At 37.2% G+C, this 26206-nt stretch overlaps 1 protein-coding gene across 5 annotated transcripts in view; it reads left to right on the forward strand.

Annotated features, from left to right (window-relative positions):
* MAP3K5 (mitogen-activated protein kinase kinase kinase 5) overlaps positions 1-26206 on the forward strand; it is a 216719-nt gene that overhangs the window by 103439 nt on the left and 87074 nt on the right. For all 5 annotated transcript variants that reach the window (XM_037843559.1, XM_037843556.1, XM_037843560.1 and 2 more), the window contains 3 exons: positions 9790-9902; positions 17553-17712; positions 20374-20527. In XM_037843559.1, the coding sequence (XP_037699487.1) occupies positions 9790-9902; positions 17553-17712; positions 20374-20527 (427 nt within the window). The remainder of the gene's footprint in view (positions 1-9789; positions 9903-17552; positions 17713-20373; positions 20528-26206) is intronic.

The following is a 26206-nucleotide window of genomic DNA, read 5'->3' on the forward strand; positions in this document are numbered from 1 at the left end:
AAGCTACATTGTTATACAATCGTCTTCAAGAGTCAAGGCTACTGGGTTGGAGTTTGATGGTTTCAGGTGTTTACTTCTAACTATTCCAATACATTAAATTCTAAAAAGGGTTATCTATATGGTGTGTAAGAGTGCCCACCAGAGTGACCTCTTGACTCCATTTGAAATCTCTCAGCCATTGAAACTTTATTTTGTTTCATTTTGCATCCCCCTTTTGGTCAAGAAGATGTTCTCAATCCCACAGTGCCAGGTCCAGATTCATCCCCAGGAGTCATATCCTGCATTGCCAGGGAGATTTACACCCCTGGGAGTCACGTCCCACACAGTGGGGAGAGCAGTGAGATCACCTGCCAAGCTGGCTGAGCTGGAGAGAGAGAGGGCCACATCTGAACAACAAAGAGATACTCAGGGTGAGACTCTTAGGCACAATTACAAGCAGGTTTAGCCTTTCCTTTGCAGTAACAAGCTTCATAAGGGCAAGCCCCAAGACAGAGGGCTCAGCATACTAACCGTCAGTCCTCAGTGTTTGTGTCATCACTGCTTTTAAAGCTAGTTCCTAATCAGGTGACACATACAGTGCTAGTAATAAGGTGATCTTTGGACAAAAATCTATTGCTTTGAAAGATTGAATGAGAAGTTTGTATCCTTGAAATGTAATGATGAATTGAAGATTGAAAATTATTTAGCCCTCTCAACAAATACTGAAATAGAAAAAAAAAAAACCAAGAAGTGGAAATAACTTCATAACCTTACTCAAATATAGCCACCAGATTTCTCTTAAGAGGTGAATGTCTAGTTCCTCCTTAAGATGTTTTTCCTTCATGAAATCTTCTTTGATTTGCCTTCACTTGCATCTAATAATTTTATTTCTCTACCTTTATAGTTCTGCACTATTAATCATTGCTTAAAGATTTCTTTAGGTGAGTACTTTATATTTTTCATTTTCATTTATCTTCTTGCTAGTCTACTGTAAAGTTTTTAAGGACATAAATCTTCTTTGGTGCATTTTTATGGTGCATTCCGTCAGTATTGCCAAAGCTACTGTTTGAAATATCAGTCTTTATCCTGATGAGGCAGATCCAGTCTATTTTATGAAAAACACTATTCCTTCCTAGCATATATCGTACCTGTTTCTGTTGTATAAAGAATGCAAACTTTATCCATAAATTTTATCTCTGTTTTTATTTTCTCATCTTGATTTTTCCTGCTTCACTCAGCCTCTTTCACTCTGAGAGAAAGAGAGAGAGAAAGAAATGAAAGCACTAAACAACATTTTACTATACATCGCAGGGTGAGCGGAATGTGACGGAGAAGAGGGCACAGGCTTTGAAAATTCTGCAGAACTAGCTCAAGTTCCAGCTCAGCCACTTCTAAGCTACATGACTTAATTTTTCTGTGCTTCAGTTTCATTATTAGTCAACTCGATAGAATCCCCCTACCTTAAAGAGTTGTTGAAATTCAAAATATTTTTGCTGAAGTGCCTGGAACAATGCCTTGTACCTGGTAGGTGCATAATAATGGGAGGGAGCTACTATTATTGTTTCTTAGTGTCTATTTGGTGTTAATCACAGCTTTCTCCAGTGGAGAATATCATCTGTACTATATATACTGTTATCATTGTTAAAAATATTCACTGCCCTCCCCATAGGAAGATTATATATTCCCATCACATGACCTCAGGCTTGGCCACATGTCTTGCTTGATATGCGTTCTGGGCAGAAGCTTTTGGTGCCTTCTTGTGGTTGTGCCATGTATACTTATTCCTTGGCCATTTCTCGGCTAAGGCTGCTCCTTCAGGCCCAGTGCCACAGAGAGGGCATTGCGGAGCAGAGCTGAGCCAGCCCACACAGCATGAGGACATGGACAGGAGTTGCAGGCCGCTGGGACTGGCAGGCTGTTTGTTACGTAGCACGACTAACCCTAAGCTGACTGATACAGTATCTTCAGCTAAAACGGATCCAGAATAGTTTCATTATTTTAACATCTATGTTTATTTTTATAAAGTTTGAATCTAAAAAGTACAAATGATAAAATATATGTGGAGATGAGGAGCAAGAAGATAGAGAATACAAATACAGCAAAAAATGAGGATCAGCATGGTCACTATGATGGAGTTTCAAGCCACTGGGTGGCTTCATAGAAGAATGACAAAAGAAAAGTATCATGTATCACTTCTTCAGAGGAAACTAAACTCTCCCTAGCAATAAACTAAAGGAATTTCTCTTGTAAGACCCGATGTAGGCGATGGTGAAAGATATAAAAACAATATACTTAATATTTTTTTGAAGTAATTCCAATAACATTAAAATATAATTCAGTGAAGGTCATATGCAATTCACTAATTTAATGTGGTTTAAGGATGTAGTTTTCTGGTCATATGGTTTTATCAAAGTCAGGACTTGAACCAAGGATATAAGTGACTGGATTCTTAGTCTCTTCCATTAGCTACTATATTTACCACATTTCTCAGCCTGGTTCTTGGTAAGACGTGAGAGCATCCTCCCTTCATTCAGCCAGTGTTTGTGCTCACCTGCAGTGTGCAAAGCCTGTGGATGAGTGACATCCTGAGATTCAGTATCAGGTGAGATTGGCAGGGATTGTGATAGGTGCAGAACACTACAGACTTTCCATTTTTTCTTGTGTCATGCTAATATGTGATTTTCAAACAATGTTTCCCTTTCCTCAGTTGTCATATTTATTGCCATAAAGTTGTTCAAGTATCATTTTACTTTCTTTATAATAACAATAGGGTGTGCCCTGATAGCACAGTAGTGATTTGTATATCATAGTAGTGATTTTGCTCTTGATAGTATAGTAGTGATTTGTATCTCTCTTTTTGATAAGCAGTCTTACTAAGGGTTTATCAATTTTATTTTCAAAAAACCAAGTTCTGCACTATTGATTTTCTCTATTACTCATCTGCTTTCTATTTCATCTATTTCTGCTCTTTCCTTTATTATATCTTCCTTCTGCTTTGTCTGGGGTTAATATGCTGTTCTTTTTCTAGATGGAAGCTTAGAACATTGATTTTCCAACCTTGTTCCTTTTCCAATATATGCATTTTAATTGTTCTTTATTCCAGAAATTTTGATATATTGAACTTTTAATATGATTCGTTTCAAATACCTTCTCATGTTCAGCATGATTTCTTTTTGAACCCATGGGTGATTCAGAAATGGGTTGCCAAATTTTCAAACGAATCTTTAATGTTCTCTGTTGTAAGTCTGTTGTAGTGAGAGAACACACTTTATTTTTATAATTTCAGTTCCTTTGAAATGTGTTGAGAAGTGCTTCATGGCCTAGAACAGGGCCCACAGTTATTGAGGGCTGTTTTCCACAAAGTCAGTTAGGTCAACTTGTTTAATCATGTTGTTCAACTTTCTATTTCCTCGCTAGTATTTTTTGTCTGCTGGTTCTAGCATTACTGAGAGAAGTGTTCTTAAATCTCCAACTATCATTGTTGATTTATCTTTTTAGTTCTGTCAATTTTTTTTATATATTTTGAAGCTATGTTAATAGGTACATTGAGGATTATTAAGTTTTCCTCTTGAATTTACTCCTTTATCATTGTGAAATGTCTCTTTTTATCATTTATAATACTTTTTGCTTTAAAGTCAGTTTTGTCTGATATTAATATATAGTTACACCAGATTTTTTTTTGGTTAGTGTTTGCATGACACATCTTTAGACATCCTTTCACTTTCAACCTATTTATATCCTTCTATTTAAAGTGTGTCTCTTGTAAGTCCATATAGTAGAGTCTTTTTTATTGTTGCTAAATCTAATCTGACAAATCACTTTTATTGGAGTTTTTAGGTCTTTTATGTTTAATGTGCTAATTGATAGTTGGAGTTATGTTTTTTCTTGTTTGTCTCATGCTTTTTGTTTTCCTTTATTTCTCTATTCCTGCCTTATTTTCTATTAATCTTTTGGTTTTTTTTGTTATTACATTTGCTCCTCTATTAGTTTTTAGTAATACTTTTTATATTATTCTTTTAGTAGTTCCTAGAGAGTGTAATCATCCTTGAATTCTACCTTAAACTTGTACTTTACCACTTCCTGAACAAGGAAAGAGACTTACTGCAGTTTAAGTAGTCCATAGCTTATAAACAGTTAGTATCTTTTGTATCTAGTCACATATTTACCCCTTCTGATGCACTTCCTTTCTGTAGTTAAGTACTTTCATCTGGAGATCATTTTCCTTTGACCTAAAGAAGACTTATTTTTATTTTTTGTAGCGTGGATCTGCTGGCAACAAATTCTCCCAATTTTTGCTTATCAGAAAACATACTTTTTTCACCTTGAGTTTTCCCCCACCTTTATCACTCTAAAGCTTACATCATTCCATTGTTTTTTTGATTTCCATAGTTTGCACTGCAAAATCAGCTATCAGTTTATTGCTCCTTTGAAAAGAATGTATCTTTTTCCTCTGGTTGATTTTATGATTTTTCTCTGTCTTTTATTCCAGCATGTAGACTATGATTATTTTATTTTATCCTGCTTTAGGTTTGCTGAGCTTTTTGAATTGTGGGTTGACGTTTTTCATCTGTTTTGGAACATTTTTATCTATTATAATGTCTTCACATATTTCTTGTATTCCATATTCTCTCTCTTCTCTTTATGCAGCTACAGTAATGCATAAGTTAGACCATTTAATTTTGTCCCACATGTCTCTTATGTGTGATTGTGTTTTTTCCTCTCTGCTTCAGTTTAGATACTTTCTGTTGACTTGTTTTTGAGTTCACCAACCCTGCTTTAATAATCTGCTTTTAAACCTTACAATGAATTCTCATCTTCAGATATTGTATATATATTTTTTAATTTTTAGTGGGATTGTTCAGATACCATATAATTATCCAAAGATCCAAAGTGTACAATCAGTTGCCCCTGGTACCCTCATACAGCTGTGCATCCATCACCACACTTAATTTTTGTTCAATTTTTAGAAACTTTTCATTACTCCAGACAAGAAATAAAGTGAAGGATGAAAAAAAAAAAAAAAGAAAGAAAGAAAAAGAAACTCAAATCCTCCCATATCCCTAACCAACCCCCCTCAGTTGTTGACTTGCACTGTTGGTATAGTACATTTGTTACTGTTTATGAAAGAATGTTGAAATACTACTAACTGTAGTATATAGTTTGCAATAGGTATATATTTCTTCCCTATATGCCCCTCTATTATTAACTTCTAGTTGTATTGTCATACATTTGTTCTGGTTCATGGAAGAGATTTCTAATATTTGTACAGTTAATCATGGACATTGCCCACTATAGGATTCAGTTTTATACATTCCCATCTTTTGATCTCTAACTTTCCTTCTGGTGACATATATGACTCTGAGCTTTGCCTTTCCACCTCATTCACGTGCCATTCGGCACTGTTAGTTATTCTCACATCTTGTTACCGACACCTCTGTTCATTTCCAAACATTTAAGTTCATCCTAGTTGAACATTCTGCTCATACTAAGCAACCGCTCCCCATTCTTAAGCCTCATCCTATATCTTGGTACCTTATATTTCATGTCTTTGAGTTTACATTTTATAGTTAGTTCTTAGATATTGTATATTTTAGTTCTAGATTATTCGATTATTTTTTAGATTCTGGCTCTGGTTAGATTGTCTATCTGTTCATCCATCTTTTTCTCTGTTTTATTTACCATATTTATAATAATTATTTTAAAGTCCTTGTCTACAAATGCCACCATCTGAATTACATGTGAGTCACCTCTTCTTGTCTGTCTTTGCTCTTGTTTATTGGTCACATTTTCCTGGCTCTTCACATATCCCATAATTCTTAATCATATGCCAGACATTTTGTATTTAAGAATTGTTGAAACTGAAGAGGATTTTATATTCTCTCACAGAAAGCTCTACCTTTCCTCCCTGACCAGGAATTGAGTTGGTTTGGGTCTGGGTTTCAGTTTTAGTTGACCGAATCTGTCTCTGTTTTGTCTCCGCTTCTTGGATGTGACCCTCCAGAGCTTTTGATTAAGAGCCTGGCAGTTCTCTGTCTCTTTAGCCCTTAAGTACTGTGTGAAAGTTGTACCAGCTTTCTGGAGTTTTGGAGTTTAGCTCTTTAATATCCCACATGATAAAGCACCAAAATTTGGCAGATTCCTTAAAGAGGAGACTGCTGTATATCCATTGCAGCTTCTTCCTCTAATGGGGCTTCACTGCTAAGCTCTGCCAAGCAGCAAGATTTCTCTCTGCTCTCCCAGCCCAGTCCTGCCCATCCACAGCCTCCCCTACCACCCAGCACTCAATAGATGTTCTGTGGGGAAAACTGGCTACATGTTTGGGGCACCTCCCGAACTCATTCTGTGATGCCAACCCATGCAAATATCAAAATCCATTCGTTTCTCTTTTCCCTGGTAGAGTTTCAAATAGGCTGAATTTCTCTGGCAATGCCAAGCCCAAGCCTAATTTTATGCTCGGAATCAGCGTGGAGGACAGCGGTAATTCATCTCATCTTAGAAGGGTTCTTCCCTCTTGGGAATTTTATTTAAATAATTTTTTGTTGTTTTCATAAATTTCCAATGTCTATAAAAATATAGAAATGTATCCTGTTTTTGAAATGTATCCTTTTTTTTTAGTTGTTGTAGGAGTGATGGCTGCTTCCAAGTAAACTACTATATCCTATTTGGAAACAGAAGTTTCTCCCTGACAATGAGTATTCTTTTACAACATCATTGGCTACATAGCTTTCCAACATTTGGAATATATTTTATTCAATATTACACTTATAATGTTTTTGGAAATTTAGGGTAGTTTTTCATCTTGTAGTTAATGTCTTTGTATCTAAATTTCTGATTACATGTTTAATGTTTTATCTTAGTACAAATTTGTAATTTCTGTGTGAAAGGGTTTGCGTGGAGTTTTTTTTTTTTTTTTTTTAATTTTACAAGTTTAATAGATACTGACAAATTTCTACCAAGAAATACGGTACTTATTTAGTATCCAGAAAATGTTCAGTCTTTTTTCTTAATACCCAACTTACTGCCATGGAGTGATGTGAGCCCTAGAAAATTTTGAATTATTAATTTTTACTGGTATATATTTAAGTTAAAATACAGAAATATATATTGTTTCTGGTAACAGAAAAACAGATTAAGAGTATCCAAGTCCAACTACAATGTGTAAACTCAGAATTGAATCTTAGAACATAGCCTAATGTGGACACAATAATTGTAATAGTCCCTAGATTGTAAGCTCTTGCAGCAGTTAACTCTATCCCTGAATTGTAAGGGATATCTCTAAACTTTGAGATGCTGATCCCCTAGCGTATGCTGTCACAAACATTGGGACTGGCGGTTTGATGTGCTGAACCCTCCAGCATGGGACTTGCCCTTATGAAGCTCATTACCACAAAGGAGAGTCTAAAGTTGTATGTAATGGTGCCTAAGAGTCTCCCCCTGAGTACCTCTTTGTTGCTCAGATGTGGCCCTCTCTCTCTCTAACTGAGCCATCCACAGGTGAACTCGCTGCCCTCCCCCCTACATGGGACCCAACTCCCAGGGGTGTAAATCTCCCTGGCAACGCAGAGTATGACTCCCGGGGATGAATGTGGACCCGGCATCGTGGGACTGAGAGCATCTTCTTGACCAAAAGGGGGATGCAAAATGAGACGAAATGGTTTCAGTGGCTGAGAGATTCCAAATGGAGTCGAGAGGTCACTCTGGTGGACATTCTTATGCACTATATAGATAACACCTCTTAGGCTTTAATGTATTGGATAGCTAGAAGTAAATACCTGAAACTACCAAACTCCAACCCAGCAGTCTGGACTCCTGAAGACAATTATATAATAATGTAGATTACAAGGGGTGACAGTGTGATTGTGAAGACCTTGTGGATCACACCCCCTTTATCTAGTGTATGGAAAGTGGAGGAATGGGGATAAAAACTAAAGGACAAATGGGGTGGGATGGGGGGATGATTTGGGTGTTTTTTTTCACTTTTATTTTTTATTCTTGTTCTGGTTCTTTCTGGTGTAAGGAAAATGTTCAGAGATAGATTGTGGTGATGAACGCATAACTATGTTATCATACTGTGGACAGTGGATTGTATATCATGGATGATTGTATGGTGTGTGAATGTATTTCAATAAAACTGAATTTAAAAAAAAAAAAGAGTATGCAAGTCCACTTTTTAATTTTGATTGGTTTTGGTTCATAGGAGGTACTCAGTCGATATTTATTCATTGATTTGGGTGTGTCTTGCTTATTTGCATCTTCTCTTTTATATCTTTAAGAGAGATATGCTATATTCTTTGGTTTCAGGGAAAATGAAAGAATCTTTTAGTTGAAAAATATTGCACATCTTGACATGGAATATTAGGCCCTTCCTGGTTGAAAGGAAGGTGTGTGAATTCTTTCTTCTCCTAAACCTTCTTTACTGGGCCTCTTTATTTGCCTTTGAACAATGTCAAAGATCTTTGATACTTGTAGAAGTCGAAGACTTATAAATCATGCCTTTCTTTGATATGACTGGCTTTTGAAGTCTGCAACCTGGGTACAGTTTTTCCATTTTAGAGATGGGAAACACTTGTACTTCTGTTGAGATAAAAATGCATTTTAATCAAACCTAGAGTGATACAGTTGAAAGATTTTTTTAAATTCACAAGCATATAACTATAAGAACCACCTAATTAAGGTTAATACTGACTATATTTGTTTTATTCCATTCAGAGATATTTGCTCTATTTAAAAAAGGGAACATGATCCTCAACATTCAGTAAAACTTTACTTCTTTTTTTTAGTTTAGCTTACTTTAAAATTATGAAATATTTCAAGTATATATAAAAGCCAAGAATGTAATACAATATACACTAATGTGCTCATCACTTTTACTGTTCCTACCTTTCTATTTTCACAGTTAAAATTTAAGTAGAAATGCCTTCATCTTGGTATGGTAATGCATTTTCCCTTACATAGATTTTTTCTTGTTTGTTTGTTTTGGTATCACCAAATGGGCATTCCTTAGGTATTTAGTCCTTACATTTTCTTCACTCTGAATTTTAAAAATGAAGATTTCAATTTCAATGTGTTTGTCTTGGGCAGTTTCAGTTCATTCCAGGACGTTTATTTTATTTTCTTCTTCATGCTTCCAAATGAATTTGCCTGGAAGGTCTCTGTTGCCTGTTTAATGATGTATCTGAAGAAACCCTTAAAACAGAAGCTAGGAAGCTTTCCTTGAAAATACAGTGGAAGTACAAATCCTGAAACCTTTTCAACTGTTCAGTCATGTTCAAAGGTTGACATTTAGTTCTCTAAATATTCAGAGAAGGGTTCTTATTCCCTTTGAGCCCAAATTAGTATGCACAGGCACAATCTCTGCTTTTCTTCATTCCTTACCGTGATTGACATTCTTTAGTTTGTTTCTGTATCACACTCATGGCACTGATCATTTCAGTATGTTATCTAGATGATCCTCCTTGATCTTGGTATGCTTTTAAGGCTTTTTAAGAAGCACTTCTTTTAATATGTATAGGGTTCTCATTTTTAAGTGTTCAGTGCTTATGCACACACATACACACACATTTCCGATAGACTGTTGAAGATAGGATTTTTAAAAGTGTAGAGTGAGTTAAGCAGTGGAATGCTGCAGAGCAAGGAGGTGAGGACGTGCAGTTACTTAAGCATTAAATCCTAATAGCACACTCGATTCTGGGGTGAAGGCCAGTGGAATATTTTTACTTGCTCGGGCATTGGAGTTATGCAAACAGAAGCGATTGCATATCCAGGGTATTGTGATTGAGAAAGTAAACTTGTACCTTTGGTTTTTTATAGGTTCAAAAAGGCATTTGAGTCTGAGCCAACACTACAGTCAGGAATTAATTACGCGGTCCTCCTCCTGGCAGCTGGGCACCAGTTTGAATCTTCCTTTGAGCTCCGGAAAGTTGGTAATTACAGCTTGATATTTTATGTGAAACTGGACCCAGTGTGTGCAGAGTATAAGAACTATCGATAGATGAGTAGACTCCTTTGCTCTTCATCTCATCTGACATCCTGAAAAATTAAAAAGAAAAAAAGTCTCTTCTCCTTGTTTAGTGTTTCATACTATTATATAGAAGCCTGAAATTAGGATGTAATTCAGTTTTTAACTTATTATACCTGTTTCTGAGATCCCCTAGATCATGTTTATTGTTCCAGCTTAAAGTAATACTGAAGATATGGTCTCAGCCCCCAACTCCCAAATCAGGTTGGTGTTTTGTGGAACGTCAGAAACATTTCCTATTGTAAAATGATTGTACTTTGCTGGTGCTTTGTAAAAATCTTCTCTGTTCTTTTTTGTTTCCCATGCACAGCTGCTCCCTTGTTTAATAGGAGCCTCACAAAGACCCAGCCCAGCCCATCAAGCAGATGCAGTCTTGGTTGTAACCGGTCTCGGGGAGGCCATCTTGAATTATGACCATTCATAGAATGTGCTTTTGTCCCTTATCTGTAGATGCTGTCTCATCTTCTGACCCTTCTTGGAATTTAAAGAAATGAGAGCATCTTAGTGAACAAATTTTATGTGATTTTCTCAGTTCTGACTTTGATAACTGATTCTAGACACTGGTCTAGTGTATTAGTTAGGGTTCTCTAGGTAAACAGAACCAACAGGAGATATTGGTAAATATGAGATTTTATAAAAGCATCTCACACAACTGTGGGGATGCACAAGTCCACATTTCTTAAGGTAGTATGCATCAGTCCAAATTCTGCAGGGCAGGCAGCAAGCTGGCAACTCCGATGAAGGTCAGCCACAAGAGAGGCTAGCTGACTGAAGAGGAAGAGAAAGGTCTCTCTCTTATCCCTTAAAAGTCTTCAGCTGATTGGATTAAATCCAGCTGATTGAATTCTCTCATTGCAGAAGGACTGTCCTTCATTGATGTAATCAGCCACAGATGCAGTCAATTGACTGATGACTTAATAAACCAGCCTTCCGGTTTATTAAGCAGCCACAAATGTCCTTGCAGCAACAGTTAGGCCAGTGCTTGCTTGACCAGGCACCTGGGCACCATCACCAGACCATTTGACACATGAACCTAACCATCACACCTAGTGTCTGTGGCAATCAGATTTGCTCACCAGAGTGTCTACCCCACTTCAGAGACTTTCCCACCCATGTAGGAGCTACCACTACAGACATAGAGGCATTCAGCCATATTTTTCTTGGGGAAACAATTGATCTTAGTAATGTTATGAATTGTAGAGGACTTTTTCCTTTAAGATTTTAAACTGGAGAATGCTTTATTTAATCTTCCTTACAGAAAAGTCAATCTAGACTTTTTTTTACATTACTTAGAAGGACTTGTAAAATATCCATATGGAATATTCTGGAAATCTTTAGAAGGGCAGTCAAGTTTGAGTATTAAGTACATTGAAAAAGTACCAGACTAAAAAGAATGATAAAACATTTGCCATTGATGGGTTGCAGTGGTATTCAAGGCACAAAGCTCTGTTTGAAATATTTTTTTTTTCTGTTGTTGAATGAAATCAGAGAAAATACCTTGCAACTTCTGCTTTTCAGAAATTAAAATTATAATAAAATTTATACATCTAAGTTTGATTTTAAAACTCTGCACCAGCTAAAATTCCAGCTGTATCAGTGCTCCATTCTCAAGCAAGAGGTTAACTTTGGTTGTCGCTTCCACATGTTCAGAGGAAATGAGGTTGATTTGCATGTGTAGGTAAAGCAGTAATGTAGTGGTTTGTAAATGTACGTATTCTAAATGACCGTTTTTAGGTTCAAGGTGGATTATGATTTCCAGCACACTTAGATTTGAGGAAATGTGATTAGTATAACTTTGTAAAGAAAACATATTTTGAGTTAGATTCAAAAAGAACTCAATTCTTGATACGTGTTGAACTAGCATGTCAAAATATGCAAAATTGAATTTAAAATTTTGGAAATTGCAAAACACACATAGACCTAAAATATGACTGGACAATGAATTTTTAGCTACTGTAAGAGTTTTAGGCTTCTAAAATACTATGATATATGCTCTGAATTTTATGTCCTTCTATAATGAAGAGGCAGTTAAAACTCACAAATTTAGATTCTACTCAATCATAAATTGTGCTAATCAACATAGGTTGATCTACAGTTGATTTTTAGTTGACAAGATGGGACCAAATAGATTTTAAGGAAAAATAAGTTGGCTAAATAAATGAATAGTATAACATAATGTTAGTTAACAGTATAGAATAAATAAGCCTAATTAATAACACCTGGCATATTTTAAATATCTATAATTGCATTATTTTTATAAATGCTGTAATCAGGTTTTCCATAATTATGTCTTCTCCCATTCCTCTTCTTGTCCCCTTGCAAACATACAAATCATTGTGAATTACTGAGTTCTTCTAGTAATCAGACTTTTCTCTTTGAAATCTCTTCATTAGATAAATTTTGAAATTTTGATTTATTTATAAGTTATAAACAATTAAAATCAAAATGGTCAAAAGATGAGTACTAAATCCAAAGCTTTCTAAAAGTATTATCTTAAGTTTTGGATCTCCAGTGTAAGAAATGTTTCTTTTCTTGGACATCATGATCTGTTGCCCAGAGACTCAATTCTAGTTCTGGGTTTGTTCAACGTCATAACTAATTGCTTCATGGATCTGTGCTTTACTTTCTCAGTCTTTTAAACAATCATAGATATTTAGACTGCGTAGAACTAGGATTTTAAAACACACAAGTTGAAAAATTTTCAACTTTTTCCCATTTTCAGGTTTTGAGCCTTAAAATTAATGTTCAAACTTAAATGTTAAAAAATTATTCTTAAATCTTCTATGGGATTTTCTGTGAGGCATTTGATGGGGGTCAAGGTTTGAGTCCCCAGCAATAATAATAACGTTGTAGAACAATGGGTTTGGAACTGAGACAAACCACTATTCAAATCCAATCTTCAGGGAGCATCAAGAAATTACTTAGTATGAAGTGTACATTACTGAATATAAAAATCCATGATAATCAAGAATAGTATCAAAACCAAACCAAAATCCATCACCAACCACAAAACAACTCATTTGTCACCTGTGAGGGTGACCAACTTCTTGGCAAATTGGAAATTATAGGGAAAGACTTTTACTCCCTTTTTTTGGAGGAACTGTTGGATTTCATCCAACTAATGAATGTATTAATCAGCGTACTCCAGAGAAACAGAACTGACAGCACAGAAACACACATATATATGTAAACATTATGAGATTTATTAGAGGAATTGGCTCACATGACCACAGGGATGGGCAAGTCCAAATTCCACAGGGCAGGTTGCAAGTTGGGAACTCTGATGAAAGTTTTGATGAATTCCCCAGAGAAGCTGGCTGGCTGAAGTAGAGAGAGAAATTCTCCTTTCTGACTGCTGCAATCTTCAATTCTCCCTTTAAGGCCTTCACATGATCGGATGAGACTTCTCTCATTGCTGAAGGCAATCTCCTTGGCTGACTGTAGATGTAGTCAGACATAGATGCAGTCAGTTGACTAATGATTGAAGTCCACCACATACCCTCATGGTAACAATCAGGCCAGTGCTTGCTTAACCAAACAACTGGACACCATAACCCAGCCAAGTTGCCACATGAACTTAACCATCAAAATGAGGTAAAGTGCTTCTTCAAGAATGCTACCTACAAAATGTATCCTTCAAGAAAATATATTCTTCAAAAGAATGCTGCCTAATTAAGTAGAAAGATGATGATGAAGCTGCTAATGATAATTACTCTGAAATCATTGATTGTGGTGAGGCTCATCAATTAGAGCTAAAACTCTTAGTAAATATGTAGGGTTTTTTTAACTGCATATTTTACGGTACCAACGTGCCAACCCACAGACTGCTTTTTCGTCACAAAGGAAGTAGATGTTCAGTACCTGTACAGTGGAGGGACCTGGCTTTCAGTGTCCCGCTCAGCGTCACTAATTGTGGACGGCTACGTGCCTTCTGATGTGACGCAGACTAAGTGCACGGTAGCTTCTGTGAAATATCCTCTCAGAGGATGTTCAACTTGAGTCTTAGTTACTCTTCCTATCTAATGTCCAGTTAATAGGAATCACAGGGTATTTACTGAGAAATAAGTTATCAAACACCACTATGAATTCATCAGACAGCTCCAGAAGGTGAGAACATTCTACAAGACAGCCTTCCCAGTCTCTCCAAAATGTCAGTGTCATTAAAGAAAAAAGTGTGGGAGGATTGGTTAGGTTAAAAAAGATGTAGAGACATTAGAAACCAAATACAATGAGTGCTCCTTCATACTGTTTTTCTTTTTTTTTAAAGGTATAGGAATGTTTTAGGAACAATTAGGGGATTTGATTCAGGACTGAATGTTAGATAATATTAAGGTATTATTATTTTTGTTAGATGCAACAATGGAATAAGAGATGCTGGAGAACATCCCCATATTTCTGAGTTATATGTTGCAGAATTTCAGGGAGAAATGTTATGATACCTGTAACAGTATGGCAAAAATATTCAGGGATATGAAGAAACAGCAAGATGTTAACATTTGTTGAACATATTCATGGTTGAACATATTCATTGTGGTTGTATTTCGAAGTTTATGTATGTGTGAAATTCTTCATAAAGGAAAATTACAAAGATAAGAGTTCAGTCTCTATCACTTACGAGCTCCACGACCTTAAACGAGCTTCTAAACCTCTCTGGCCTTTGTTTTTCTCACAGCCGAGGGAGATAACCTACATGGATTGAGAAAGTGAGCATGTGCCTTCCCCAGTGCTAGGCAATTAGTAAATGTTCAGTGGAGGCTCCTTTTGCTGCCTGTCTTCATTCAAATAGCCTTGAGTGTAATATCTACTACAAGGCGATAAAGCTATGGTTGAAGGTAAATTATTAAACTATAGTAAATACTTAGAAGTCAACCAATCCTAATCAGAGCATTGTCAAAACTTAAAGAGGTTCAACCTTGTGTCAACAGAAAATTGAATCACAGAAATGGTAGTTAAAACCACAATGACATATTATTCATTACTTTTAAATTTACCCCCAAATTTTTTAAAGATAAAAATGTTACACTGGTCAGGACTTGGCAAAAAAGGTGTAATTGGACATTGGTGATGGCACTTGAACAATTTGGCCCTTTGGATTAAGAGCCTTAAAAATGATTGCAGCTGCATTTCAGGTGATACATCTGAGAATCCTTCCTAGGGAAGTAATCTTAAGTATGGTACACATTTTATGTACTAAGATGTTTGTTCCTCTTTTCCTTTGAAGAGAGAGAAAAGGAACTCCTAAATACTGAGAATTAGAGCTGTATAAAGATTAATATCTTCTGGTAGAAAGAATTTTCATGCATCATGTGCAAAGAACATAAAAGTCAATTAGTGAAAGAAATACAAACACATGGAAAGTTATCAAATTCAGTGGTTAAAAAAGGCAATTAGTTCCCTTTTTCTCCTTCAGATTGATAAAGATGGATAGACATACAGTACCCAAACAGGGAAGGGTGTGAGCAAGAAATTATTGTCAGATGCCATTGGTGGGAGCATAAATTGGTGCAGCGTTTCCTAAGGACAGTTTGGTAAAATGTATCAACACTTAGAACGGACACATCTTTGGCTTCTAACGAGCCCACTTTTAGGACTTTATCATAAGGAAATCATTAAGCAAGTATACAAGATGCAACCGGTTTCTGGCATCTCATTGTCCTCAAGCACTTTCTTTTTTCCTTAATACTTGTTATATTATATATTATTTTCGGATAGATGATCATGGATGTTATTGCACACACATTTGGGATTTTTTCATCTCATGACATTTCAAGGTTGCAAAGCTGTTCTCTTTTTAATTTATCCTGCCAAAATGGACTTTTTCCTGAAAACCTCATGACCTCAATGGAATTGTATGATTAAAAATAATCTAAAAGTTTCAAAAGATTATTTTGTTTTGTTAAAAGTATACTTTTCAAAGAGGTAAACTCATAATTCTCAGGCAAATATAAAATGAATATGTATAAAGTTTTTTGTTTAACTCAATTTACGTGGAAACCAGTGGGATGATATGACCAGTTCAAAGACCATTTAAGAAGCAAGGGTATTCATGAGGAAATGTTAGGATAAGATTTCTGAGTTAGATTAAAGAAGAAAAACTGGCATATGTCTAAAAGGCCATAAATCTTAGGGGTTGTGTTATGTGTTCCACCAGACAGAAATTCTTTGCATCATTATTGAACAAAAATCTACAAAGTAACTTCTCTTGTTAGAACAAAAGTTCTAACAAACTTGTTAGAACAAAATCTAACAAGTAACTTCTCTAAGTCTGGGGTGCTTAATAAACGGTTAATAGTCAGATGAACTAATTACATTTTCCCTAGATAGTCTTTGGTTGGCCTTTGCCTATGTGTGATATGAAATGACTTGTCCCCAACTTTTTGCCTTATTTCCAAATCTCAGATAGTTTTCCTGAGAGTTGAGTGTTATGAATGTCAGTGCGTTAAAAATTCCACAAGGACATATCCTTTGTGAGCAAACAAATACTTACAAAATGTAAAAATGCTATAAGGCAAAGTAAAAACTAAAATTTTTATGAAAATGCAGAGAACCTAGAAAAGTCAGAACAATGTTGAAAATGAACAAAGTTGGAGGATTGACATTACCTGATTTCAATGCTTACTATAAAGCGGCGATAAGCAAGACAGTGTTATTTCTTGGTATGTTTCCTTATTTCTTTAAATTTATGAGGGTATAATAATTGTTTTTTGTATATAAAATTTTGATTAATTTTGTAGCATTTTACTCGCAAAATATGTACACTGTATACATTTATACTTCAACTGATAGAATTTCAACATATAGAACACATAAGAAGAGTTCTATTCCAAGTTACTCAAGAATCTATGATATAAGACAAAGAGAGAGGTTTCACAACAGCATGTATAGCACGATCACCTTTCTTTAAAAATTAATTCAGTTTTATTGAAATATATTTACATACCATACAATCATCCATGGTGTACAGTCAGCTGTTCACAGTAGCAGCATATAGTTATGCATTCATAACACCAATCTATTTTTGAACATTTTCCTTACACCAGAAAGAATCAAAATGATAATTAAAAATAAAAGTAAAAAAGAACACCCAAACCATCCCCCCCCATCCTACCCTATTTTTCATTTAGTTTCTGTCCCCATTTTTCTACTCATCCATCCATACACTAGATAAAGAGAGTGCTATCCACAGGGTTTTCACAGTGGGATTGAGAACATCTTGTTAACCAAAAGGAGGATGCGAAACAGTCACCTTTTAATTTACGCATATACAGGCATACATAAAAATTCTGGAACGATGTACATCAAAGAGACAGTGACACTTATTACTGGGTTTGCAAACTATTGGGTAGATTCCAGAGGAACTGTTCTGATTACTCTGTCTTTTATTTTGTGTGTGTTTGTGATTTTTTTTTTTTTTTGCAATAAGTTTTAAAGCCTTATGATCAGAAAATTAATATGGCCATTTTAATCTGAAAGGAGAAAATGAAAGTTTAGTAAGTCCTGGGCTCTGCCTGCCCTCTGTGTGTTTGTAACATTGTATTTACTTTTCTACTTTCAGGGGTGAAGCTAAGCAGCCTTCTTGGTAAAAAGGGGAACTTGGAAAAACTCCAGAGCTACTGGGAAGTTGGATTTTTTCTAGGGGCCAGTGTCCTGGCCAATGACCACACAAGAGTCATTCAGGCATCTGAAAAGCTCTTTAAGCTGAAGACCCCAGCCTGGTACGGTAATACTTTGTTGCATTACACATTTATACAGCAGTTATTTTTAATAAACTGCTCCCATCACTTGTTCTCATATTGTGTTCTATTCACTGAACTGACGATTAGATTATGTTATTTACTTATGGAATACAATGCAGAAGCTAGAGGAAAATGCCATGTTTAGAAAGAAAAGAAAATACTTCGAACCTAGCTTCTGAGGACTTTGGAGGTGGGTGCTGCCTGCCAGCCACAGTTAGCCTTTCTATCCTGCTGACCAGCCCACTCGCCACGCCAGGGTCACCCAGGTGACTGCTGCCGAGGCCCTGCGTGTTACATCTGCAAATAGAAGCAACAGATTCACCCATCGGGGCCTGAGGCCACATTTCCATGGCAGCCTGGGGGCGGGGAAGGGGCTGCAGACACATGCCCTGTGTTTCCATGATCTAATCTGAGTTTTGGAATTCTGGTTTTGGAATTTTGATTTTTGCTTCGTTTTTACTTAGGACTTAACTGACATTTGAGTGTTTCCTCTACATGTCTGTTTTTCTAATTTCTGATTGTTGTTGGAATGGAACCAAGTTTCATCATTACTCAGTAATTGGAGAGATGAAAAAAATTCCATGTGCATTTAGGCCCGTCTTAGAAAACAATACCAATTTTATTATGCATCATGTGTTATGTTTGACTATTAGCTGTAAAGACTTTAAGAAGTTAATCCTAGTTTCCTTAAAAAGTTAAACAAAATTACCATGTGACTTGGCAATCCTACTCCTATGTATATACCCCAAATAATTAAACACAGGAAATCAAACATATACTTGTAAACCCGTGTTCATAGCAGCAGTATTCCCACCAAAAGGTGGAAACAACCCGAGTGTCCATCAACAATGGTTAAAAAAATGTGGGATATACACACAATAGAATATTATTCAGTTCTAAATGGAATGAAGATCTGATATATGCGACAACATGGGTGAACCTTGAAGACATCTTGTGGAGTGAAATAAGCCAAACACAAGAGGACAAATGTTGTTTGATCTCACTGATGTGAAATAATTAGAATAAGCAAATTCGTTGAGTCAGAAACTAGAATATGGTTAGCAGGGGCTGGAGGGGGGAGAGAATAGGGTGCAGAGTTTCTGTTTGGAGTGATAGAAAAGTTTTGGTGATGGTTGGTGGTGATGGCAGCACCACGCTGTGACTGTAATTAATAGCACTGAATTGTTTGCTAAAAAATGGTGAAAATGGTAAATTTTATGCTATACATATTTTACCTTAATTTTAAAAATACATATATTTTTAAAAGTTAGCCATGACATAGAGAAAGGCCCCCAAGGCTCATTTTTTTCAGAGAAACCTACCCCACCCGGTTAGGCCCTCTGGTTTCAACAAGGTCCTCACCTTCAGGGCTCTGTTAGCAAATCCTCCCCACATCACCCGAGGTGCTCTCTGAAATGCAGGCCTGACCACCCACTTCCACTGAGAGACGGAAATCTTCAGTGTTTCAGGCCTCCTCACAGCCCAAGGGATAAAGTCCGTCCCTGTGGCTTGGCCGACAAGGTGAGCCCTTAGCCAGTCCCGCCCCCGCTCGTGCCTCACCTCAGGTCATCTCTCCAGACGTGTTGGACCTGCCACACTGCGACTTCAGGCCCAGCTCAGAGTGTCCCTCCCGGTGCCCCTGTCCTCCTGGGGACCACTCAGACATCACGTCCGCTGCTAGTCGGGCCTGGCCTGAAACCCAGCTCACACCCACATCCCTTCTTTCCTGTCGTGGCTCTGTGGTCTTCTCTCTGTTGACATTGATTGTGTGGCCTCTTTAGTCGCATGCCTATTTAGCTACTCCTCAGTTGATGTTTATTTCATGGCATTAGAAAACCTTACATTCCTGTCTCCACTGCACTGTGCAGAACCTGGGGACAGGGCAACGCTGAGGATCCCGGACTCGGTGGGCATTCGGCCAGCGATCGTAGTAAAGGAAGCAACAACGCGTGCCTCACACCCAGCCCTGTCTACTCGGCTCCTTCTGATGCACAGAGCTTTGGGGTTCAGGGAACTGCATTGTCACTGGCTTCTGTTAACAAGGAAGCAGACGTCATATTATGCGACAGTAATAGCTGCAAAACGGTGCTTCAAGTTTCCATTAACTTAATGTTTATGGAATATTAAATTCCATGCTTACAGTTCACAAAGTGCTTGCCTATCCATAATCTCACACAATTATCCTGCTGCTCATTGTTCTTCCTTTGTCCTTCGAGGCTCCATCTGTCTTACTAGGTTTTGGATATTTGTATAAGCCAAGGTGCTTCAGAGCAAAATATCCATCTCTTATAAAGGGTCTACTTAGGAATGCTTCCTTAAGGAAGCATGTTTACAAAACAAATGCATTAACCACTTCCTTGAAGGGACTATAGGCATTATTTTAGAAGTCAATTTTAAGGAGATGTACAGTCCTAGTCCAAATCACATAAGGTCTCTGAGCCTCAGTTTTCTTCTCTCTAAAATGGGGATAGCTGTCTACCTTACTGAAGTTTTGTGAAATTTAAATGAGTTAACATGTGAAAATACACGGTACGTGACAAACAACAAAAAAAATTTGTTGCAAGATTTAAATTCAATTAGGGAAAGAAAACCTGGGAACAGGAGGTTCTAAAAGTGACTGTTATATCTTTTGATTCTTAGGTACCTCAAGTCTATTGTAGAGACAATTTTGATATACAAGCATTTTGTGAAGCTCACTGCAGACCAGCCTGTGGCCAAGCAGGAGCTCGTGGACTTCTGGATGGATTTCCTGGTGGAGGCCACGAAGACGGAGGTCACTGTGGTCCGGTTTCCGGTGAGTGGCTCCTTGAACCTAAGCACGCTTCTCATTTTGCTTCTTTGACTAAAGAGCATCCTGCACTAGGAATGTAACAGTCTTGGTGTTCTGATTTTCATGTCCTAAGATGACAGTCATGTGGGAAACTAATTTTCTACAAATCCGTATGCCCTAGCTCACTTTTAAAAATAACTTCTCAAAATCAGAGAAATGAGAGCCATTTTTCTATTTTTGCCGTGGAATGTCTGCAGTTTCTTTTGACACGTGGTGCCGTGTGCTTCCCAAGCAGTGGAAAGCCTGCCTCTGGGTTGGCTCAGTAAGGCAAGTTGGCTTTTTGAGCCAGGTTGGATGCTTTTAACCAGTGTTGCAGCTGTGATGGCATCTCACCAGTGTCATCACCACTGAAGTGTCAGGTCACCAGCCTTGCCAGTGCGTCTCATTACCCATGAGGGTCAGAGTTAAATGGAGAATCCCCAATCAACGTTTATGATGCTTTTAGACCACAAGAAATAATGACTTATGGGTTCTGGTCTGCAATTAGTTTTGGCTGGTCTTTAGCAGACCTTAAATATATATATTTAAATGTATAATATGCACATGCACACACACACACATAAATATATTGCTCATCTTCTCAGTGGGAGCTGTCTCCATTCTGGCAGTTCCCAGAGGACCGTCTCAAGAAGACTGGGCATCCAATTCAAGATTTACTGCCAACTCACCACGTGTATGAATTTCTTCCCACATCAAAGGGGGACCTAAATTTCCCCGTCAGAGCCCTCTAGTCTCAATCTTCCATACTCAGACGTGGTAACAATTGTCAGTTGTAAAATCTTTTGTGTTCTTGCTGATAGGCTCTTCTCCATTTAATGAAACCCACTGCTGGTTCTCTCCTCTTGTTTCCAAATGAAGCCTTAAGCTCAATGGGGTCTTTAATTGAAGAACCTTGCAAACTAAAACACCTCCCTTTATTTTCTAGCTCAGAAATGTACAGACTAGGAAAATACCCGTGTTAGAATGAGCCGGCAGCTTGTCATCAGCTGGTACGTTGAGCGAAAGTAAAGATGTTGCTAGAGAACATTGAGCGCCAATTGTGAGCTGATTGTAGACCAGAAAACTGGCTGTAAATGGAAACCACTTATCTTAGTTATTTAAAATGTAGTAAAAATATTTTAATATGAATTTGTTATAATGTAAATTGATTAATATAAAAGATAAAACTACAATTTAGAGAGAAATTAGGAGAATCCAGGTGTAACCTTCAGGTGAAAAAGGACTTCCTTAAACAAGAAAGGGACCTGTAAGCCCTAAGGAAAATACTTACCAATTTGATTTCATTTAAAAAAATTGAAATTTTTATTTGGTAAAAAACACCATAAACAAACCAAACAGAAAGCTGCTAGACAGGGTAAAAATCTTTAATGCATATGTGACCCCAAAATGATTAATTTGCCTAATGTGCCAAAAATTGATAAGGCAAGAAAAAAATAGTAAAATGGGAAAATCATATGAAAAGATAATTAACCTCATGGGGTAGTGCAAATTAAAGTGGGGCTACTTTTTTTTTGTCCATTGCACTGGAAAAATTTAAAGTTTTACAGTATCTGGCAAAGGAATGGGGATGCAGGCCCTTTTATAGGTCGCTGGTTATGGGAATTGCTGAATCTTTTGGGAGACTCCTCTAGCAAGGCAGATAATAGGACTGTGCTGGAGGCCATGGGAAACTTCAACTTCATGTGCAACACATATTTTTTATAAATTTCAAAGAAATTATCTCAACACTTTGCTATTTGTGGGTGATAGGCACATAGGTGTTTATTATATTTTTCTACATCCTTTAATTTTAAAAAAGAACAATAAGAATGTAATTTGTCAGTACCTGGTAAAGTTGAAAAGCAACCCTACTTATAGAAACGAAATTTATCCCACAGAGATAAAATCACTGATTTTCTAATAGAGCCTTGGAATGGTCCAGTTGTGTTTTAAATATCATGCAGGATTTAGAAGACAGAATGAGTGAATGAGTTCTATGTGTGTAGTCTTGTAAACATATTTATGATTTAGCTAGTTTTTCTCAGCAATCCATCTCCTTCTTGGAACTTTGTGGCTTATTTTGGGGCTGTCTTTTTGTGACAAGACTAAAATGAAGTGTTCTCCTACTCTTCTCTAAAGACTACTCCCACATCAGAATTCAAAAGTAGGGTAAGATACTCTAATTGCTTTTTGTTGTTAAGCAGAGTATAAAACTGCGTTTTTCTAGCTCTTCTTAAATTGGATAGTCTTATAGTTATTTCTTCTTGTGTGACTCCCAGAAAATCTGGCATATCAAATGTATTTCTACTAGGAAGTTCCAATGTAATGGAAATTGGTTTAGGTTTGACTACTTGAATGTTTTCTTGTATTTATGCATTTGATCAAGAATTTTAGAAATTGCAAAGGTACTGTAAAAAAAAAAACAATATGAGGATATTTTACATCAACATAGAAGGTAACATATTTAGGTAATTATTGCAACTTCTAGTCCTGATGTCCTAAATAATGAGCTAAGTTTTAATTTAAGTCCAGTAGGTTTCATCCAAAACCCGATTTTCCTCACATACTGGGACCTGTAGTTGTGTCTATTCAAAGTAATTTTGATAGTTTTTTTTTTTTCCAAAATGAATTACTCAAATAGATGTAAAACGTAAATCCACCTTGCTGTATCACGGTACTTCCTTCCCTAGATTTCAGATTGATGTCCAGGAAGCCTGGGCCCAAAAACCTGGGACCAGTGTGTTCTGGGAACAGGGAAGTGGTCCCGTGGAGGAGGAGCTGAGAGACAGGCCTCCTGTCATGTTTTTTTCCAGGTGTGCTTACATTGTTTTAGACTTTTTATTTTTAAATACTTTCAAACTCTCAGGACAGTTATAAAAACAATATAAAACCCATACAGAGAACTCCAAAATACCCCTACAATCCCCACAGATACCCAGATCCACCAATTTTAACATTTTGCCACATTTGCTGTATCAATCTATCATTTATCTATCTAGTCTGTCTCTCTGTCGGTCCATCTGTCCATCCATTCATCTCTTGGTGTATCTATTTAACAATCCATTTTCTGAACACTGGAGTTTTGGTTGCAAGTATCCTGCTCCTTGAACACTTAATACTGCCTTGTACATTTCCTAAGAACAAGGATAGTCACTTACATAACCACCTTAAGTGCAGTTATCAAGTTCAAGAAATGTAACACTGAGATAAAGCTTACAATCTATATTCCATTTTTTCGTATGTCCCAATATTGTCCCTTTGAGCCTTTTCCCTCCCTTCTTAGATCCATCCAGGATCATGTATTGCATCTAATTGTCATGGTCTCTTTAGTTGCCCCTTTCCTTTCTTTGCCTTTCCTTTACTTCCCTTCCCTTCCCTTTCCCCTCTGTCCCCAACCTTTATGTAGTTATTGTCACAAATTACATGTTTACACATTATGAGTCCAAACTCATTTATGTATTTGCCTTTTAGATCCTGTAGGAAGTAAAAAGCAGGGTTACAAACTAAAAATACAATAGCACTGGCACTTATATTTATCCATGTCACTACATTCACCAAAGATCTTTATTTCTTCATGTGGCTTGGATCGATTGTCTCTTGTCCTTTCCCTTCAACCTGGAGAACTCCCTTTAGCTTCCTATCAGGCCAGTCTAATTGTGACAAATTCCCTCAGCTTTATTTATCTGGGAATGTCTTAATTGCTCTCTTAATTTTGAAAGACAGTTTTGCCAGATGTAGAATTCTTGGTTTGCAGTTTTTTTTGCTGTCAGCACTTTAAATATGTCTTCCCACTGCTTCTTGCCTCCGTGGTTTCCGATGAGAAATCAACATTTGATCTTATTGAGGTTCCGTCGTGTATGACACGTCACTTCTCTCTTGTAGCTTTCAGACTATTTCTTTATCTTTGGAGTTCGACAGTTTGATTATAACATAGCACAATGTGGGTCTGTTTGGGTTTAGCCTGTTTAGAGTTCATTGAGCATCTTGGATGTGTATATTCCAGCCATTATTTTTTTAAATACTCTCTTTGCCCCTTTCTCTCTCTTTTTTCCTTGTGGGACTCCCACGGTGCATATATTAGTTCACTTGCTGGTGTCCCAAATGTTCCTCAGCCTCTGTCCAGTTTTCTTCATTCTTTCCTCTTTCTGCTCCTCATACTGGAAGTTTTAATTGTCTTACCTTCAAGTTCTCTGATGCTTTCTTCTCCCAGTTCCAGTCTGCTGTTGAACCCCTCTGGGAGATTTTAAATTTCTGTCTCTGTGGTCTTCAGCTCTTTTTGGTTTCTTTTCATAATTTCCATCTCTCTATTAATATCCTCTTTGTATTCTTCTGTGTTTTCCTGATCTCTTTTAGCTTTTTGATGATGTTTTTCTTTATCTCTTTGAGCATATTTAGGACCATTTTTAAAGTCTTTGTGTTGTATGTCCCGGGTCTGATCCTCCTCATTGGTGATAATCTTCTCTTTTGCCTGGACCATTGCACCCTGTTTCTTTGTGTGTTTTGTAACCTTTTTTTGAAACCTGGACATTTTACATTTTAATGTGTTATCACTGGAATTTGGACTCTGAGGCATCTGTTCCTTAAGCTTGTATCCAGCTAGTGTTATGACAGAGCTTGCCTTGAATGCCAGGAGCTAATTAGAAAAAAAGAAAAGAAAGAAGGAGAAAAAGAAAACACCTTTCCCAGTCTTTGCAGATTGTCCTGTGCTAGGGCTTAGCCCTATAATGAGTTAAGAAAATAGCTCCAGGGCAAAGTGTGAGGCCTCTCTGACCCTTTCTGCACATGTGTCTTGTCTTGAGCACGTGTTTTGGGCCCTGGGAATTCCTGTGTTTATGTGGATAGGAATGTCCCCTCTTCCCTAGGAAACATTTGCCCCATGGTCCTGGGCACTGGCTGTTTATCCCACAGCCAGCAATCCCGTGCCCCAGGCAGCATGACTTGTTTCTCTCCCACAGCATTCCCTAGGAGAGCTCTCTGAGCTGTCTTTTACATGCAGGACAGGTCTGGGATGGCGAGTCCCTCCATCCACCACCGGGCTGATTGCAGACATACACGCTCCCAGTATGTGCATGAGGGTTTCTCTGCCCCCCCTCAGAACTGGTTTGAGGGATCCACACTGGGAGCATGGCCGGCTCCACAAAGAGCCCATGTGAGTTGGGGGAGGGGCCAGCCAGGGTGACAGGAGATTCTACTGCTTGGAAGCAGCCTTTTCTTGATTCGATGTTTGTTCTGTTACTGTAGTTCTTTATTTCTGTATCTGTGAGAAAGATGTTTCTGCCAATTCTTGCTGGTTGTTCAAAGCTTCTGTGGAAGGACAGAGCCCTGAAATTTTACATTCTGCCACCTTGATCAGGGTGGGGCCTCCCCATCATTTTTTCCAACTGTATCGTATTCCATTGTGTTACTATACTGTTATTTATTTAACTTACATTTTGATGAGTGAACTTACATAATTGTTTAACATAATATATTGGTAGACATTTAAGTTGTTGCCAACATTTTGTTATAAATAATGCTGTACTGAGTAACCTTGAACATAGGTGGTTTTGCACATGCACATATGTATCTGTAGAATAAATTCCAGAAGTGGATTGATTGGTATTGCCACGTTGCCCTCCATAAGGATTGAATCAATCAACATTCTAGCAACATAGGAGACCAACT

This window comes from Choloepus didactylus, chromosome 7 (genome assembly GCF_015220235.1).
Source record: "Choloepus didactylus isolate mChoDid1 chromosome 7, mChoDid1.pri, whole genome shotgun sequence".
Lineage (NCBI taxonomy): Eukaryota > Metazoa > Chordata > Mammalia > Pilosa > Megalonychidae > Choloepus > Choloepus didactylus.